At 45.2% G+C, this 18,221-nt stretch overlaps 1 protein-coding gene and 1 long non-coding RNA gene across 16 annotated transcripts in view; one reads left to right on the top strand and one right to left on the bottom strand.

Annotated features, from left to right (window-relative positions):
- Nucleotides 1-11,741: 11,741 nt before the first annotated feature.
- bmpr1ba (bone morphogenetic protein receptor, type IBa) overlaps nt 11,742-18,221 on the bottom strand; it is a 189,619-nt gene continuing 183,139 nt past the window's right edge. For all 15 annotated transcript variants that reach the window (XM_052461091.1, XM_052461083.1, XM_052461086.1 and 12 more), the window contains 5 exons: nt 17,969-18,161; nt 16,093-16,390; nt 13,237-13,412; nt 12,910-13,040; nt 11,742-12,751 (listed from right to left, as the gene is read on the bottom strand). In XM_052461091.1, coding sequence (XP_052317051.1) covers nt 12,626-12,751; nt 12,910-13,040; nt 13,237-13,412; nt 16,093-16,390; nt 17,969-18,161 — 924 coding nt within the window. In that variant the 3' untranslated portion in view covers nt 11,742-12,625. The remainder of the gene's footprint in view (nt 12,752-12,909; nt 13,041-13,236; nt 13,413-16,092; nt 16,391-17,968; nt 18,162-18,221) is intronic.
- On the top strand, nt 13,420-15,061 carry LOC127907202 (uncharacterized). Its single transcript, XR_008063711.1, has 3 exons — nt 13,420-14,286; nt 14,388-14,712; nt 14,896-15,061. It is a non-coding gene; the product is annotated as an uncharacterized LOC127907202 (long non-coding RNA).

Below are 18,221 nucleotides of genomic sequence, written 5' to 3'. Positions count from 1 at the left end.
GAGCTAGAGTCAGTCCTACATAAGGCCTGCTCGCCTCCCTACCACTGGGGAAGTACAGTTCCCGCTCAGCCCAGTCAAAACTGTTCGCTGCTCTGGCCCCCCAATGGTGGAACAAACTCCCTCACGACGCCAGGACAGCGGAGTCAATCACCACCTTCCGGAGACACCTGAAACCCCACCTCTTTAAGGAATACCTAGGATAGGATAAGTAATCCTTCTCACCCCCCCTAAAAGATTTAGATGCACTATTGTAAAGTGGCTGTTCCACTGGATGTCATAAGGTGAATGCACCAATTTGTAAGTCGCTCTGGATAAGAGCGTCTGCTAAATGACTTAAATGTAATGTAAATAAGGCCAAACACGTCTTGAAGTAAGCCAAATTGCCCGGTGTTCAGTAACATATTACAATGTGAATATGAACTCTGCACACGTCTCGCTTTTAACTTGAATATGCATCAGAAAATCAGCCACAACTGTAGTTAAGGCATCAGGAGTTTGGAATTGTTTTATTGGGGAGTGTTACGCCTAGCACATTGGTTAGTCTCTGTCTCATCAACATATCCTTCTGTAGCTCAGTTGGTAGAGCATGGCGCTTGTAACGCCAGGGTAGTGGGTTCGATTCCCGGGACCACCCATACGTAGAATGTATGCACACATGACTGTAAGTCGCTTTGGATAAAAGTGTCTGCTAAATGGCATATATTATTATTATTATTATATCTCTTTACAGGCCTAATAAGGCTAAGGCCTAAAAAGGCACAGGCCTAAAAAGGCACAGGCCTAAAAAGGCACAGGCCTAAAATGGCACAGGCCTAATAAGGCACAGAGCACTGAGGAAAAGCAGGGCAGGCACTCATTCTGTGCACAATTCAACCACAACAACCTGTTCTCCATGTCTAACTCTACTACAATGACAGTACCTGAGATGTACCTTTGAATAATAGAGGGGTTATTGTAGATTACCGACAAAATGGGGGGGCCGGAACTGATTGAATCAGTGTCGGACTTGGCCCGGAATCAAAATGAAGGACTGCCCAGAATTGGCCCAAATACATCAAGGCCATTTCCATCAATCGGAATTCAGCCGACTTTGCCAGCATCTTACCAGAATCCCCCTAGAAGCGGCCCGATGCAAATTTAAATAAATGTATACAAAATTAACTGATTTAGTCATTTTAAATATTATTAAGTTACATTTTATACATATAAATTATACTCATCCACAAAAAAACATTTTGTGTCAAAGGAAACACCATACACCTGGTGACCGTGTCAGTGTGCATGTGCCTGACCTGCCAAAGGAGTCACTACAGCGCGATGGGACAAGGACATCCCTGCCGGCCAAACCCTCCCCTAACTCAGGCGACACTTGGTCAATTGTGCATCGCCTCATGGGTCTCCTGGTCGCGGCCGGCACGGGTCTCAAATCAGCATCTGTAGCAACACAGTTCGCTGCTACGATGCAGTGTCTTAGACCGCTGCGTCACTCGGGAGGCTCCATCCACAAAGTTTTTAATGGTTATATGATGTACTGTTTTATCTTTTTTGTGTGATGTGATTTAATGTATTTGGACCCCAGAAAGAATAGCTGCTGCCTTGGCAGGAACTAATGGGGATCCATAATAAACCACAGGAAGAGTAGCTGCTGCCTTGGCAGGAACTAATGGGGATCCATAATAAACCCCAGGAAGAGTAGCTGCTGCCTTGGCAGGAACTAATGGGGATCCATAATAAACCACAGGAAGAGTAGCTGCTGCCTTGGCAGGAACTAATGGGGATCCATAATAAACCCCAGGAAGAGTAGCTGCTGCCTTGGCAGGAACTAATGGGGATCCATAATAAACCACAGGAAGAGTAGCTGCTGCCTTGGCAGGAACTAATGGGGATCCATAATAAACCACAGGAAGAGTAGCTGCTGCCTTGGCAGGAACTAATGGGGATCCATAATAAACCCCAGGAAGAGTATCTGCTGCCTTGGCAGGAACTAATGGGGATCCATAATGAACCCCAGGAAGAGTATCTGCTGCCTTGGCAGGAACTAATGGGGATCCATAATAAACCCCAGGAAGAGTAGCTGCTGCCTTGGCAGGAACTAATGGGGATCCATAATAAACCCCAGGAAGAATAGCTGCTGCCTTGGCAGGAACTAATGGGGATCCATAATGAACCCCAGGAAGAGTATCTGCTGCCTTGGCAGGAACTAATGGGGATCCATAATAAACCCCAGGAAGAGTAGCTGCTGCCTTGGCAGGAACTAATGGGGATCCATAATGAACTCCAGGAAGAATAGCTGCTGCCTTGGCAGGAACTAATGGGGATCCATAATAAACCCCAGGAAGAGTATCTGCTGCCTTGGCAGGAACTAATGGGGATCCATAATAAACCCCAGGAAGAGTAGCTGCTGCCTTGGCAGGAACTAATGGGGATCCATAATATACCCCAGGAAGAGTAGCTGCTGCCTTGGCAGGAACTAATGGGGATCCATAATAAACCCCAGGAAGAGTAGCTGCTGCCTTGGCAGGAACTAATGGGGATCCATAATAAACCCCAGGAAGAATAGCTGCTGCCTTGGCAGGAACTAATGGGGATCCATAATAAACCCCAGGAAGAGTAGCTGCTGCCTTGGCAGGAACTAATGGGGATCCATAATAAACCCCAGGAAGAGTAGCTGCTGCCTTGGCAGGAACTAATGGGGATCCATAATAAACCCCAGGAAGAGTAGCTGCTGCCTTGGCAGGAACCCCAATGTGGATCCATAATAAACCCCAGGAAGAGTAGCTGCTGCCTTGGCAGGAACTAATGGGGATCCATAATAAACCCCAGGAAGAGTAGCTGCTGCCTGGGCAGGAACTAATGGGGATCCATAATAAACCCCAGGAAGAGTAGCTGCTGCCTGGGCAGGAACTAATGGGGATCCATAATAAACCCCAGGAAGAGTAGATGCTGCCTTGGCAAGAACTAATGGGGATCCATAATAAACCCCAGGAAGAGTAGCTGCTGCCTGGGCAGGAACTAATGGGGATCCATAATAAACCCCAGGAAGAGTAGCTGCTGCCTTGGCAGGAACTAATGGGGATCCATAATAAACCCCAGGAAGAGTAGCTGCTGCCTTGGCAGGAACTAATGGGGATCCATAATAAACCCCAGGAAGAGTAGCTGCTGCCTTGGCAGGAACTAATGGGGATCCATAATAAACCCCAGGAAGAGTAGCTGCTGCCTTGGCAGGGGGATCCATAATAACCCCAGGAAGAGTGGGGATCCCATAATAAACCCCAGGAAGAGTAGCTGCTGCCTGGGCAGGAACTAATGGGGATCCATAATAAACCCCAGGAAGAGTAGCTGCTGCCTTGGCAGGAACTAATGGGGATCCATAATAAACCCCAGGAAGAGTAGCTGCTGCCTGGGCAGGAACTAATGGGGATCCATAATAAACCCCAGGAAGAGTAGCTGCTGCCTTGGCAGGAACTAATGGGGATCCATAATAAACCCCAGGAAGAGTAGCTGCTGCCTGGGCAGGAACTAATGGGGATCCATAATAAACCCCAGGAAGAGTAGCTGCTGCCTTGGCAGAACTAATGGGGATCCATAATAAACCCCAGGAAGAGTAGCTGCTGCCTGGGCAGGAACTAATGGGGATCCATAATAAACCCCAGGAAGAGTAGCTGCTGCCTTGGCAGGAACTAATGGGGATCCATAATAAACCCCAGGAAGAGTAGCTGCTGCCTTGGCAAGAACTAATGGGGATCCATAATAAACCCCAGGAAGAGTAGCTGCTGCCTTGGCAGGAACTAATGGGGATCCATAATAAACCCCAGGAAGAGTAGCTGCTGCCTTGGCAGGAACTAATGGGGATCCATAATAAACCCCAGGAAGAGTAGCTGCTGCCTTGGCAGGAACTAATGGGGATCCATAATAAACCCCAGGAAGAGTAGCTGCTGCCTTGGCAAGAACTAATGGGGATACATCATTAATACAAATACAAAACACACACATACACCAACTGACACTCGCAAGTGCCTGACTCTATTAGACAATGTCTTTGTCATGCTTTGTTTAAAAAAAATATAATTATTGTTTTATATTCTATCTATCTCTGATAAGTTACCCAGGAAAGGTACACAAAATGCCCATATTAATATAAATAAAGCATCTCCACAACATGTACACTTCCAATTGACTCAAATGAAGTCAATTAGCCTATCAGAAGCTTCTAAAGCCGTGACATAATTTTCTGGAATGTTACAAGCTGTTTAAAGGCACAGGCAACTTAGTGTATGTAAACTTCTGACCCACTGGAATTGTAATACAGTGAATTATAAGTGGAATAATCTGTCTGTAAACAATTGTTGGAAAAATTGCATGTGTCATGCACAAAGTAGATGTCCTAACCAACTTTCCAAAGTTATAGTTTGTTAACAAGAAATTTGTGGAGTGGTTGAAAAACAAGTTTTAATGACTCCAACCCAAGTGTATGTAAACTTCCGACTTTATTTGGGTTCTACCCCCCTGACCCATGTGATCTTCCGCTGTAATTGACTCAGGTGCTAGACCCGTCTCAAAGGAGACACTTTCTCTTCCAGGTGCACAGGGCAACTCAGTGTTCACGTCCATTTGCTTTGTAAGAGTCTCTGTGTCTTCAACTGAGCTTTCATTCCTGACAGTGTCCAGTTCCCATTCCACTGAGACATTAACATCCCTTGGAACCCACAGTCTCACAATGTCCCCCACCCTTCTCTTGAAGGGGTAGTATGTCTGACTAGGCACAAATGAGTCAGTGCTCAACTCAGTCTCTTGTCCCGTGCCAGTGACCTCATGCTTTGAAACAAACCCAAGTAAGGTTTGAGCCTGTTGTAGTGTACATGATAAGCATGATAAGCATGATAAGGTCCATTACACGGTATTTCTTCATACAGCACCTCTGACAGTTTCTTTTCAGTTTTGAAAGGACACTTGAATTTCTGTCTCAGTTTGAGTGATCCCCTGTGGTAGTCTCAAAGCCACACATATTCATTTTCCTCATACCTCTGGGGTGTCACCTTGAGATCAATGTATTTCTCTAGTTTACATGTGGCTTTTATGTGATTTCTCTTTACAGCTTCCCTTACAGTGCTTAAATACCCTTGCACCTTTTGCACATACTGAGACACATAATGTTTCCAGAACCACATGAACTGGTAATGTCATTTCAGTACTGAAACGCACCATGTATGGTGTGAACCCCGTGGAATATATATATATATATAACTTTTATTTAACTAGGCAAGTCAGTTAGGAACAAATTCGTATTTTGCAATGACGGCCTACCCCGGCCAAACCCTCCCCTAACTTGGACGACGCTGGGCCAATTGTACGCCGCCCTATGGGACTCCCATTCACTGCCGATTGTGATACAGCCAGGGATCGAACCAGGGTCTGTAGTGACACCTCTAGCACTGAGATGCAGTGCCTTAGACAGCTGCGGCACTCAGGAGCACCAAAGAGTGAACACTACTCCTGTATGCCAGCATCACATATGGGAGTATCTCCTCCCAATTTATTTGATTGTCATCAACAAAAAATGACATCATATTGATCAGAGTTCTGTTCATTCTTTCCACTAAACCATTTGATTGTGGGTGGTATGGAGAGGTTTGGATTTTGTTCATAGAGAGAGAAATGCCTAGTTCAACACAAATTCCTCTACTAGTTTCTTGCCCACTATTACTGCTTCCTGATTGGGCATGGCATATGCCTCTGACCACCTAGTAAAGTTATCTGACACTACCACTACCATAATTACCTCGTCTCATCTCTGTAAATGGACCCATTTTGTCGCTCAAAATGGCGGCCTGTGACATAACTTGTCATGGGTGGTCTGGGGGTTGGACCCTGTAACTTATACACAGCGCATGCCACACCACTGCTTTATGGCTCTCTGCTAACCTGGCCAATAAAATCTTACTCTGATTTTACTGGTGAGTTTTTCTACTCCTAAATGGCCTCCTGTTCTATCATTGTGGATGAAGGCAAGTACCTCATGAACAAGCTCATGTGGTACCACCCCTCTCCAGATGGTGTCATCTGTCTCATAGTTTTTACTCTCAAGGAATAACACCCCGTTCTTCACATGTAATGACCCCCACACTTGTTTGAAAGGCCTGAACTTTGGCTCTGATTGCAACTCCACAGGGAGCTCTGCTTTACACTCTTTGTGTCATTTCTTTAACTAGGAGACCATTGGGTGTCTATCCTGTCCTTCCAAAAGGAAAGCTGCATTTTGGGGTACTGCCCGGCTCATTTGAGCTCCAACTGCAGGCTCAATAGTGACATCCTAAGGCTTGTTTACGATGGCTCTCAGATTGACAGTGGCCTCCTGTGAGACGGCTGTGTTCACACTCTCTGTGCGTGTGTGTGTGTCGGCGTGACACACCATCTGCATTACTGTGCAGTCTCTCTGGCCTCTGGACAATACCATAGTCAAACTGATCCAGTATCTCTAGCCATCTAGTCAACTGTCCCTCAGGTTGTTTGAAGTTACTCAGCCACCTCAGTGAGCTGTGATCATTTCCCAGTAGAAATGTCCTCTCCAGCAAAAAGTGTCTGATGTGTTTAAGAAACACTACCACATCAAGAAGCTCCTTCTTGGTAGCTGAATACTTCCCCTCCTGTTTTGACAGTGCCTGACTGGCTCTCTACCCTCATGTTTCTGGGAGAGGACTGCCCCTATGCCTGTGCGACATGCATCAGTATCCATTATGAAATCTAAATTTGGGTCTGGCCAGTGTGGAGGATGTGGTAAGTTTTTACTTGAATTAATTAAAGGCCACTTGACACACTGCGTTCCACTCAAACATTTCCCACAATCTGCACAAAGGCTCCGTCATAGCGGCAAAATCTGTTATGAACCTCCTGTAGTGTGACGCCAGGCCTAGAAAAGCTTCTTGCTTCTGTCAGCAACTTGGGGCTAGGCCATGACCTGACTGTCTCTGTTTTCATGGGGTCAGTGGACCCTCCCTCAGCCGAGAGGATGTGTCCCAGGTAGCTCACCTGCGACCTGAACAAATGGCACTTAGATGACCTTAAGTCCTGCCTGCTCCAGTCTGCTGAAAACCTTGTCTAAACGCTTCACATGTTCTTTGAATGTACGACCAAACACCATGATGTCATCTAAGTACACCAAGCATGTTGTTCACTGTAAACCAGGTCCATGAGACGCTGGAAGATGCTTGGTGCATTTGTCAACCTAAACCCCATGGCCTGGAATTTGAAAAGCCCTCTATTTGTCTCTGAAGCGGTTTTGCAATGATCCTCGGTGTTGCCAGTACCTCGACTTGCCAGTACCTCGACTTGCCAGTACCTCGACTTGCCAGTACCCACTGGTTAAGTCTAAAGTGGAAAACCACTGAGCACCGGCAAGCGAGTCCAAGGTCTCGTCAATCCTAGAAAGTGGATAAGCATCTTTTTTTTTTCGTTTAACCTTCTGTAATCCGCACATAACCTGATTGAGCCGTCCTTCTTTCTAACTAACAACACGGGTGCTGGCCATGGACTGATGGGTGGGCTAACTATTCCCCTTTCAAACACGTCCTGCAAATGCTTGTCAAACTCTTCTTGCAGATGAACAGGCACCCGTCTCAACGCTTGTTTGATAGGCCTGGTGTCCCCTATGTCAATCTTATGCTGGACTAGTTTTGTGCAGCCCAAGGCAAATTCACCAAGTCCTAAACACTCCAACATACCTTCCCACCATTTCCTATACAGCTCCCAGATGCAATCTATGTCCAGCTCTTGCATTAAATGTTCTATGTCCCACTGTGGTGCGAGAGTATGGCGGCTGGTTAGAATCATGTAGGCTAGCAACGATAGTGTCTTCACTACCCTTCTCCCAGATAGAGAAAACCCCCAGTTCAGTGCCCTCTTTCAGTAACTGTGATTGTGGAAGTTACATTCATCACATGCACTGACAGTTTCCCCTTCACTAAGGTGCAAATGCCAAATGCTGCCAACAGGTTACTTGTACAGTATCAGTGACTTAAAACGCAGAGCTCATGAATACCCTCAGTTTTGTCATTGTCCCCTCAACTTTATCAGTTATAAACATTTCACTTCCGGAGGGGATAATCGTGTCATTCATCACAAACCCTTACACACTCCCCCTGCCCCTCCCCTGAAAATCAACAGAATCTGTTTCCCCAAAACACAACATGTTTTCTTTCTCAAATCAAGTACAGACCCATATTTTACCAGGAAGTTTGTCTCGATCAGGGCACACTGGTCTGTGTCGCTAGCGACTACAAAATCCCAGGTCAGATTAAAACCGTCAATGTTTATGACTGTGAACCAGCTACCCAGGACTGAGAGAAATAATAATAATAATCTGTCCATTTGCTACTTTAACCATGTTGTGGTATGGTTGCAGTGTACCCCTCTTACCTCCAGTAGCATTTCTCCATACCTGTTTGTGTACCACCTCACCACCATGACCTCACCAACATGACCTCACACTCGAAGTTAGCAATTTTGCACTCCAGGTAAACCCCTGCCACATACGTCTCGTGTCTGAGCCATTGAATTGTGACTCCACTTTGTCTCTGTACTGACGTTTTGCCTGTTTGATTGCCTTACGGAGGGAAAAACTACACTGTTTGTATTCTACCATATTCCCAGTCACGTTGCTATGGTTAAATGAGGTGGTTCGCACTTTCAGTTCTGCGTGAATGCTATCATCTATGCACGGTTTCTGGTTTGGGTAGGTTTTAATAGTTACAGTGGGAACATCATCACCTATACACTTCCTGATGAACTCAGTCACCGTGTCCATCTATACGTCAATGTTATTCTCAGAGGCTACCTGGAACATATCCCAATCCACGTGATCAAAACAATCTTTAAGCATGGATTCCGATTGGTCAGACCAGGGTTGAGTTTCTGCCTATAGGAAGGGAGGAGCAAAATGGAGTCGTGATCTGATTTGCCAAAGGGAGGGCGGAGGAGGGCCTTGTAGGCATCTTCGAAAGGGGGTTGTAGAAGTGGTCCAATGTTTTTACAGAGCGAGTACTACAGTCAATGTGTTGATAGAACTCCGATAGCGCTTTCCTCAAATTTGCTTTGTTAAAATCCTCCGCTACAATAAATGCGGCCCCAGGATATGTTATCACAATTACATTATGAGTAGTTAATCATGAAACATACACCACCGCCTTTCTTCTTCTGGAGAGTTCTTTATTTATATATTGGGGCGGCAGGGTAGCCTAGTGGTTAGAGAGTTGGACTAGTAACCGAAAGGTTGCAAGTTCCAATCCCCGAGCTGACAAGGTACAAATCTGTCGTTCTGCCCCTGAACAGGCAGTTAACCCACTGTTCCTTGGCCATCATTGAAAATAAGAATTTGTTCTTAACTGACCTGCCTAGTTAAATAAAGGTAAAATAAAAAATAAATAAAAATTCCCAGCTGGCTGCAGGGGTGGAGAAAGTACCCAACAGTCATACTTGAGTAAAAGTAAAGATACCTTAATAGAAAATAACTCAAGTAAAATTCTAATTGAGTAAAAGTATTTGTTTTAAGATATACTTAAGTATCAAAAGTAAAACTATAAATAATTTCAAATCCCTTATATTAAGCAAACCAGACGATCCAATTCGGGAAAGTCGTATTCCTGCTCGTAATGCTGGTGAGTTACCACCACTCAGATATCCTAAAGTTATTTCCGGATGTATGTAATAACACCAAAAACATTCTGGGCTGATAATGTAAGAAATAACACACAAAAAAAACCAAAGTACTGCAAAGCAGAGCTGTCATGTCTGTCGACGCCATCTTGTTGTAAAGTTAGTGTGGGTGAGGTGGATTTGTTTTGTAATATAGTAATAGTAATATATGCCATTTATCAGACGCTTTTATCCAAAGCGACTTACAGTCATGTGTGCATACATTCTACGTATGGGTGGTCCCGGGAATCGAACCCACTACCCTGGCGTTACAAGCGCCATGCTCTACCAACTGAGCTACAGGGACCACTTGTCCATCAATAATGAAAAACCACTTGGTATTGACAACATATATGGAAAGCTACTGAGTTTGGATGAAAATGTTTGTCCTCAAAACTTGGGGGAAGCCAAAGTCATTCCACTACACAACAATGGTAAAGCACCCTTTGGTTCTAACAACTGAACAATCGGCTTGCTGCCGACTCTTAGCAAACTTCTGAAAAGAATAGTGTTTGACCAGATACAATGCATGTGTCCATGTATGCTGATGATTCAACCCTGTGTCAGCAATCACAGCTAGTCAAGTCACTTCAAACCTACACAAAGAGTCGCATGTCAGTTTTATTATGGCTGGCTAGTGATAAACTAGTCCTGAACATCTCTAAAACTAAGAGCATTGTATTTAGTACAAATAATTCCCTAAGTTTTAGACCTCAGCTGAATCTGATCATGAATAGTGTGGCTGTTAAGCAAGTTGAAGAGACTAAATTACTTGGCGTTACCTTAGATTGTAAACGGTCAAAACATATAGATGAAATGGTTGTAAAGATGGGGAGGTCTGTCCATGATAAAGAGATGCTCTGCTTTGTTGACACCACACTCCACAAAGCAAGTCCTGCAGGTTTTATCTTATCTGGATTATTTCACAGTCATGTGGTCAGTTGGCCCCGAACAGAGCGGCACGGCTTGCTCTTCACTGTAATCAGAGGGCTTATATCAATACTATGCATGCCAGTCTCTCTTGGCTAAAAGTAGAGTAGACTGGACCGCATCGCTTCTTGTTTTTATAAGAAACAGTATTGAAAATTCCAAATTGTTTTCATAATCAACTTACACACAGCACACACACACACACACTTAACCCACCAGACACGCCACCAGGGGTCTTTTCACTGTCCCCAAATTCAGAACAAATTCAAGAAAACTTACAGTATTATATAGAGCCATGATTGGATGGAACTCCCTTACATCTCAGACGGGTCATGTAGCTCCGCTAGTAGAGCATGGCGCTTGCAATGCCAGGTGTAACGGATGTGAAACGGCTAGCTTAGTTAGCGGTGTGCGCTAAATAGCGTTTCAATCGGTTGCTCTGAGACCTTGAAGTACTAGTTCCCCGTGCTCTGCAAGGGCCGCGGCTTTTGTGGAGCGATGGGTAACGATGCTTCGAGGGTGACTATTGTCGTTGTGCGCAGAAGGTCCCTGGTTCGCGCCCGGGTATGGGCGAGGGGACGGTTTAAAAGTATACTGTTACACAGGGTTGTGGGTTTGATTCCCACAGGGGACCAGAATGAAACAAGTATGAAAATGTGTTCACTCACTACTATCAGACACTCTGGATAGGAGTGTCTGCTAACTAAAAAATGTGCAAACAGCAAACCTGGTTTCAGAAAGCAACACAGCGTCTCTCCCTTATTTGACCTGGATATTTTGTGTGTATTTACTGATATGTGTGACGTTTTACATTGATTAGTTCTGTTCTTGTTTATAAATGTTCTGTATTATTTCATGTTGCATGTGGACCCCAGGAAGAGTAACTATCGCAACAGTTAATGGGGATCCTAATCAATTAAAAAAATACCAAGTTTATATATTTGCTGTTTTCATATTTCTGGCGTTTTCATATACATCGGTTGTTTTTATTGGTCTAAGGTCAAACGGTGTCAACATTCTGACTTAAGGGAGAACTGTCCCTTTAACTAACCATGTGACTAAAGTACCTGTGTGATGTGCATGGGGTCCCTGGTAGGGTCGAATCAGATGATAAATACCAAAGACATTGTCACCTAAATGTTTTATTGCCGATACAATTTGAATTTGAAATGATATCATTTGAATATCTTTATTTGTGGCGTACATAAAAATGAAGCTACTTTTACAAATGAGGCCACAGTGAATCAGTACTTGACACTTTATAATGTACTCATAGTGAAGAAAAAAACTCCCCTTTACCCCAGACACACCATGGTTTACCTTGGTAAACTACTGGACAACAACAGGGGTGTATTCACTAGGAACCAAACAGAATCCAACTGGCTAAAATGGGGAGGGACTAACCTAAAATTGTCCAATAAGAAATGCTTGTTTTTGTTGAAAAACTTTTGTGGTGCAAAATGTTTTTCTACAGTTTGCACTAATAAATACACCCCAAAATCTAAATCAACACTTGATTATGGCTTCAGATTGTCAGCTGATTCCTCCTGCTGTCATCCTGTGATGCGCCTGAAGGGGTCACCCTCCACCCTCCTCATGCAGTTCCCCACCTCCTTCTTCCTCCGGCCACCACTGGCCCATCATCCAAAACTAGAGCAGCTTTCACAGAAAGCACAAATAAAACCCACTTGGCTTGTGTCCTCTTTGTCTAAGCCAACCAAACATGATCATAGCAGGTCGCTTTAAAAAGGCAATACCTGCCCTAGGTATTCAGTATCTAAACAAGTAGTTCATCGCGACAGTTCAAGGGGTTCCAGGGGTTACGGACGGTTATCTCCTTCTCTCTGAGTGACCGTGGCCCGGGGTGAGGCTCCCTGTGATGCACTGCTGGCTTCTGGTCCTCCTGACCCCCCATGCAGCAGAGGACTGTGGGTAGAGCGGAGCAGAGCCCTGGCTGTCGGTCCGTGGTGACGTGTTTCCCCCACGCCTGGAGTGTCCCTCCCGGCCATCACAGTTTAATATCCTGAGACTCGGACATCTTGGCCAGGGTCTTCTTGACGCGCAGTGCCGTGAGGCGAGAGGCCGGGTTGTGGGCCCAACACTCCGTCATCAACTTGCCCATCTGCCTAAGGCACTGTAGGGGGCACAACAAAACACAGTCAGCTCTAGTTTTTGGATTAACTAAAGTGTGTGTGCATGTATGTGTGTGTGTGTGTGTGTGCGTGGTTGGTGTGTGTGTGTTTACATGCTTATGTGACTCTGTGTGTGTCTGTGTATGTGTGACTGGCTTACCTCGTCGCTAGTCCAACGGTTGGGGAAGGAAGGTCGTAACCTCTTGATGCAGACCACCTCTCTCATGTCCTCATACGAGGGGTCAGAGGGCACCAGGTCATGGTACGGTAGCTGGTACTCCTCTACAATACCTGGAACACATAAATACCACAATGTAGATCTGATCTAATTTCGCTAAAAGCTCTACAGTACTTCCTGAGACAGTTTCCCCTAGGTACAGATCTAGGATCAGCTTTCCCTCCTTAATCCTAATCTCAACCATAATTGGGAAAAATGCTAAACTGACACGAGATCAGCATCTAGGGTGAAACTACTTGTTTACAGTACCTCCTGAGACACAGCGCCTGGCGATCTCCCAGAGGATGAGGCCGAAGCTGTACATGTCGGCCATGATGTAGGACTGGAAGTGGTTCCTGTTGAGGCTCTCATCCAGGACTTCTGGGGGCATGTAGCGCTTGGTGCCCACCCTGGTGTTGGGAGGGATGTCCACCTCGTTGGTGTCACTGGGATGGTAGAAAGAAGAGGTAGGGATGGAGGGAGGGAGAGAGGGAAACCATGTTAGATTAGATGAGAGAGATAGTGATGGATAGAAAAATAGAGAGAGAAATATGGATGGAGAGAAGAACAGAGGGAGAGTTGTTAGATGAGATGAGAGATAGTGATGGAGGGAGAGAAGAACGGGGAGCAATGTTAGATGAGAGAGATAGTGATGGAGGGAGAGAAGAACAGGGGAGAGATGTTAGATGAGAGAGATAGTGATGGAGGGAGAGAAGAACAGGGGAGAGATGTTAGATGAGATGAGAGAGAGATAGTGATGGAGGGAGAGAAGAACAGGGGAGAGATGTTAGATGAGATGAGAGAGAAATAGTGATGGAGGGAGAGAAGAACGGGGAGCAATGTTAGATGAGAGAGATAGTGATGGAGGGAGAGAAGAACAGGGGAGAGATGTTAGATGAGAGAGATAGTGATGGAGGGAGAGAAGAACAGGGGAGAGATGTTATATGAGATGAGAGAGATAGTGATGGAGGGAGAGAAGAACAGGGGAGAGATGTTATATGAGATGAGAGAGATAGTGATGGAGGGAGAGAAGAACAGGGGAGAGTTGTTAGATGAGAGAGATAGTGATGGAGGGAGAGAAGAACAGGGGAGAGATGTTAGATGAGAGAGATAGTGATGGAGGGAGAGAAGAACAGGGGAGAGATGTTAGATGAGATGAGAGAGAAATAGTGATGGAGGGAGAGAAGAACAGGGGAGAGATGTTAGATGAGATGAGAGAGAAATAGTGATGGAGGGAGAGAAGAACAGGGTAGAGATGTTAGATGAGAGAGATAGTGATGGAGGGGGAGAAGAACAGGGGAGAGATGTTAAATGAGATGAGTAGATAGTGATTGATGGAGATGAACAGGGGAGAGATGTTAGTGAGATGGAGAGAAATAGTGATTGATGGAGAGAAGAACAGGGGAGAGATGTTAGATGAGATGAGAGAGATAGTGATTGATGGAGAGAAGAACAGGGGAGAGATGTTAGATGAGATGAGAGAGAAATAGTGATGGAGGGAGAGAAGAACAGGGAGCAATGTTAGATGAGAGAGATAGTGATGGAGGGAGAGAAGAACAGGGGAGAGATGTTAGATGAGAGAGATAGTGATGGAGGGAGAGAAGAACAGGGGAGAGATGTTAGATGAGATGAGAGAGAAATAGTGATGGAGGGAGAGAAGAACAGGGGAGAGATGTTAGATGAGATGAGAGAGAAATAGTGATGGAGGGAGAGAAGAACGGGGAGCAATGTTAGATGAGAGAGATAGTTGGAGGGAGAGAAGAACAGATGTTAGATGAGAGAGATAGTGATGGATGGAGAGAAGAACAGGGGAGAGATGTTAGATGAGATGAGAGAGAAATAGTGATGGAGGGAGAGAAGAACGGGGAGCAATGTTAGATGAGAGAGATAGTGATGGAGGGAGAGAAGAAAAGGGAAGAGATGATGGAGGTGATGGAGGGAGAGAAGAACAGGGGAGAGATGTTAGATGAGAGAGATAGTGATGGATGGAGAGAAGAACAGAGGGAGAGATGGTAGATGAGATGAGAGATAGTGATGGAGGGAGAGAAGAACAGGGGAGAGATGTTATATGAGATGAGAGAGATTTACATTTACATTTAAGATGAGATGAGAGCGATAGTGATGGAGGGAGAGAAGAACAGGGGAGAGATGTTATATGAGATGTTGATGGAGGGAGAGAAGAACAGGGAGAGTTGTTAGATGAGAGAGATAGTGATGGAGGGAGAGAAGAACAGGGGAGAGATGTTAGATGAGAGAGATAGTGATGGAGGGGGAGAAGAACAGGGAGAGATGTTAGATGAGATGAGAGAGATAGATAGTGATTGATGGAGAGAAGAACAGGGGAGAGATGTTAGATGAGATGAGAGATAGTGATGGAGGGAGAGAAGAACAGGGGAGAGATGTTAGATGAGATGAGAGATAGTGATGGAGGGAGAAAAACAGGGGAGAGATGTTAGATGAGATGAGAGATAGTGATGGAGGGAGAGAAGAACAGGGGAGAGTTGTTAGATGAGATGAGAGATAGTGATGGAGGGAGAGAGAGAAAAACAGGGGAGAGATGTTAGATGAGATGAGAGATAGTGATGGAGGGAGAAAAACAGGGGAGAGATGTTAGATGAGATGAGAGATAGTGATGGAGGGAGAGAGAGAAAAACAGGGGAGAGATGTTAGATGAGATGAGAGATAGTGATGGAGGGAGAAAAACAGGGGAGAGTTGTTAGATGAGATGAGAGATAGTGATGGAGGGAGAGAGAGAAAAACAGGGGAGAGATGTTAGATGAGATGAGAGATGGTGAGGGAGAGAGAGAAGAACAGGGGAGAGTTGTTAGATGAGATGAGAGATAGTGATGGAGGGAGAGAGAGAAAAACAGGGGAGAGATGTTAGATGAGATGAGATAGTGATGGAGGGAGAAGAACACAGGGAGACCATGTTATATTAGTTTTTTTTGGTTAGTTTCGTTTTTAATTTCATTTTCCTATTTGTATTTCCATGAACCTTTTCAACTTATTGTTGTCCATTGTGACACTATGATACTCTCATGCAAATAGTTTGGTTGAATGGAATTAATCAATTATGAGGGACAATCGATCGACTGGCACGCACACAATAACACTCTCCCTCCCTACCTGATGAATTTGACGGCCAGGCCCAGGTCAGCGATGCAGCAGGCTCCATTCTTCTTCACCAGGATGTTCTTGCTCTTCAGGTCTCTGTGGGCGATAGCTGGCTTGCCCTGGGTACCAAAGATCTCTGTGTGGAGGTGACAGAGGCCCGAGACTGAGGAGTAGGCCAGCCGTAGCATGGCCTTGGTGTCCAGCGTGGTGGACTTGAGGTAGTCGTACAGAGAGCCACCCTCATGGTAGTCTGTGATCAGGTAGAGCTGGGTCCACGAGCCTGTTCCCTTGATGTCAGCCGCTATGAAGCCTGATGGACACAGGGGAAGTTGAGCGATATGGAACTGAGGAACATTATAGCACTACAGAGAATTCAGAAAGTTTTCAGACCCCTTCCCCTTTTACACATTTTGTTACATTACAGCCCAATTTTAAAATTGATTAAATAAAAAATGATCATCATCAATCTACACACAATACCCCATAATGACAAAGCAAAAACTGTTTTTTATACATTTTTGCAAATGTATTAAAAATAAAACAGAACTAACTTATTTACCTAAGTATTCAGACCCTTTGTTATAAGACTCAAAATTGAGCTCAGGTGCATCCTGTTTCTATTGATCATCCTTGAGGTGTTTTGACAACTTGATTGGAGTCTACTGTACCTGTGGTAAATTCAGTTGATTGGACATGATTTGGAAAGGCCCACACCTGTCTATATAAGGTCCCACAGTTGACAGTGCATGTCAGAGCAAAAACCAAGCCATGAGGTCGAAGGAATTGACCGTAGAGCTCCGAGACAGGATTGTGCCGAGGCACAGATCTGGGGAAGGGTACCAAAACAAGCTCCCCAAGAACACAGTGGCCTCCAACATTCTTAAATGGAAGAAGTTGGTCAGGGAGGTGACCAAGAACCCAATTGTCACTGACAGAGATCCAGAGTTCCTCTGTGGAGATGGGAGAACCTTCCAGAAGGACAACCATCTCTGTAGCACACCACCAATCAGGCCTTTATGGAAGAGTGGCCAGACGGAATCCACTCCTCAGTAAAAGGCACATGACAGCCCACTTGGAGTTTTCCAAAAGGCACCTGAAGAACTCTCAGATCATGAGAAACAATATTCTCTGGTCTGATGAAATCAAGATTGAACTATTTTGCCTGAATGCCAAGCATCATGTCTGGAGGAAACCTGGCACCATCCCTACGGTGAAGCATGGTGGTGGCAGCATCATGCTGTGGGGATGTTTTTCAGCGGCAGGGACTGGAAGACTAGTCAGGATCGAGGGAAAGATGAATGGAGCCAAGTACAGAGAGATCATCGATGAAAACCTGCACCAGAGCCCTCAGGACCTGAGACTGGGGTGAAGGTTCACCTTCCAACAAGACAACGACCCTAAGCACATAGTCAAGACAACGTAGGACAAGTCTCTGAAGGTCCTTGAGTGGCCCAGACAGAGCCCGGACTTGAACCCGATCGAACATCTTTGGAGAGACCTGAAAATACCTGTGCAGTGACGCTCCCCATCCAACCTGACAGATCTTGAGATGATCTGCAGAGAAGAATGGAAGAAACTCCCCAAATACAGGTGTGCCAAGCTTGTAGTGTCATACCCAAGAAGACTATGCTGTAATCGCTGCCAAAGATGCTTCAACAAAGTACTGAGTAAAGGGTCTGAATACTTACATAAATGTGATATTTCAGTTTTTTTATATACCTTTGCAAAAATGAAAAACGTTTTGCTTTGTCATTATGGGGTATTGTGTATATTGCTAAAAAAAACACAATTATTAATTTTATAATAAGGCTGTATTTAGAAAAAGTCAAGGGGTCTGAATACTTTCCGAATGCATTGTGTATCTCACACAGCCACTCTCTCTCCTTACACAGTATGTTCTCGTGTCTCATGAGGACAGTCTGGTAAATCTCAGTCTCTCTGAACCAGCTGGCCTCTTCGGTGGTGAAGAAGACTTTGACGGCCACCCTCTCTCCTCTCCACTTGCCCATCCACACCTCTCCGTAGCGGCCCTTTCCAATCTGCTTAACCATCTGAATCTGCTTGGCTATGGTGCGCTGCACCTGGGAGGAGGAGGAGGAGAGGGGTGGAGGGCGATGTCAGACAAGGTTCCTTCACATTGG

This window comes from Oncorhynchus keta, chromosome 14, assembly GCF_023373465.1.
Source record: "Oncorhynchus keta strain PuntledgeMale-10-30-2019 chromosome 14, Oket_V2, whole genome shotgun sequence".
Classification (NCBI taxonomy): Eukaryota; Metazoa; Chordata; class Actinopteri; order Salmoniformes; family Salmonidae; genus Oncorhynchus; species Oncorhynchus keta.
The sequence above is the reverse complement of the archived record's forward strand: the minus strand, read 5'-3'. Positions and strand labels throughout refer to the sequence as shown.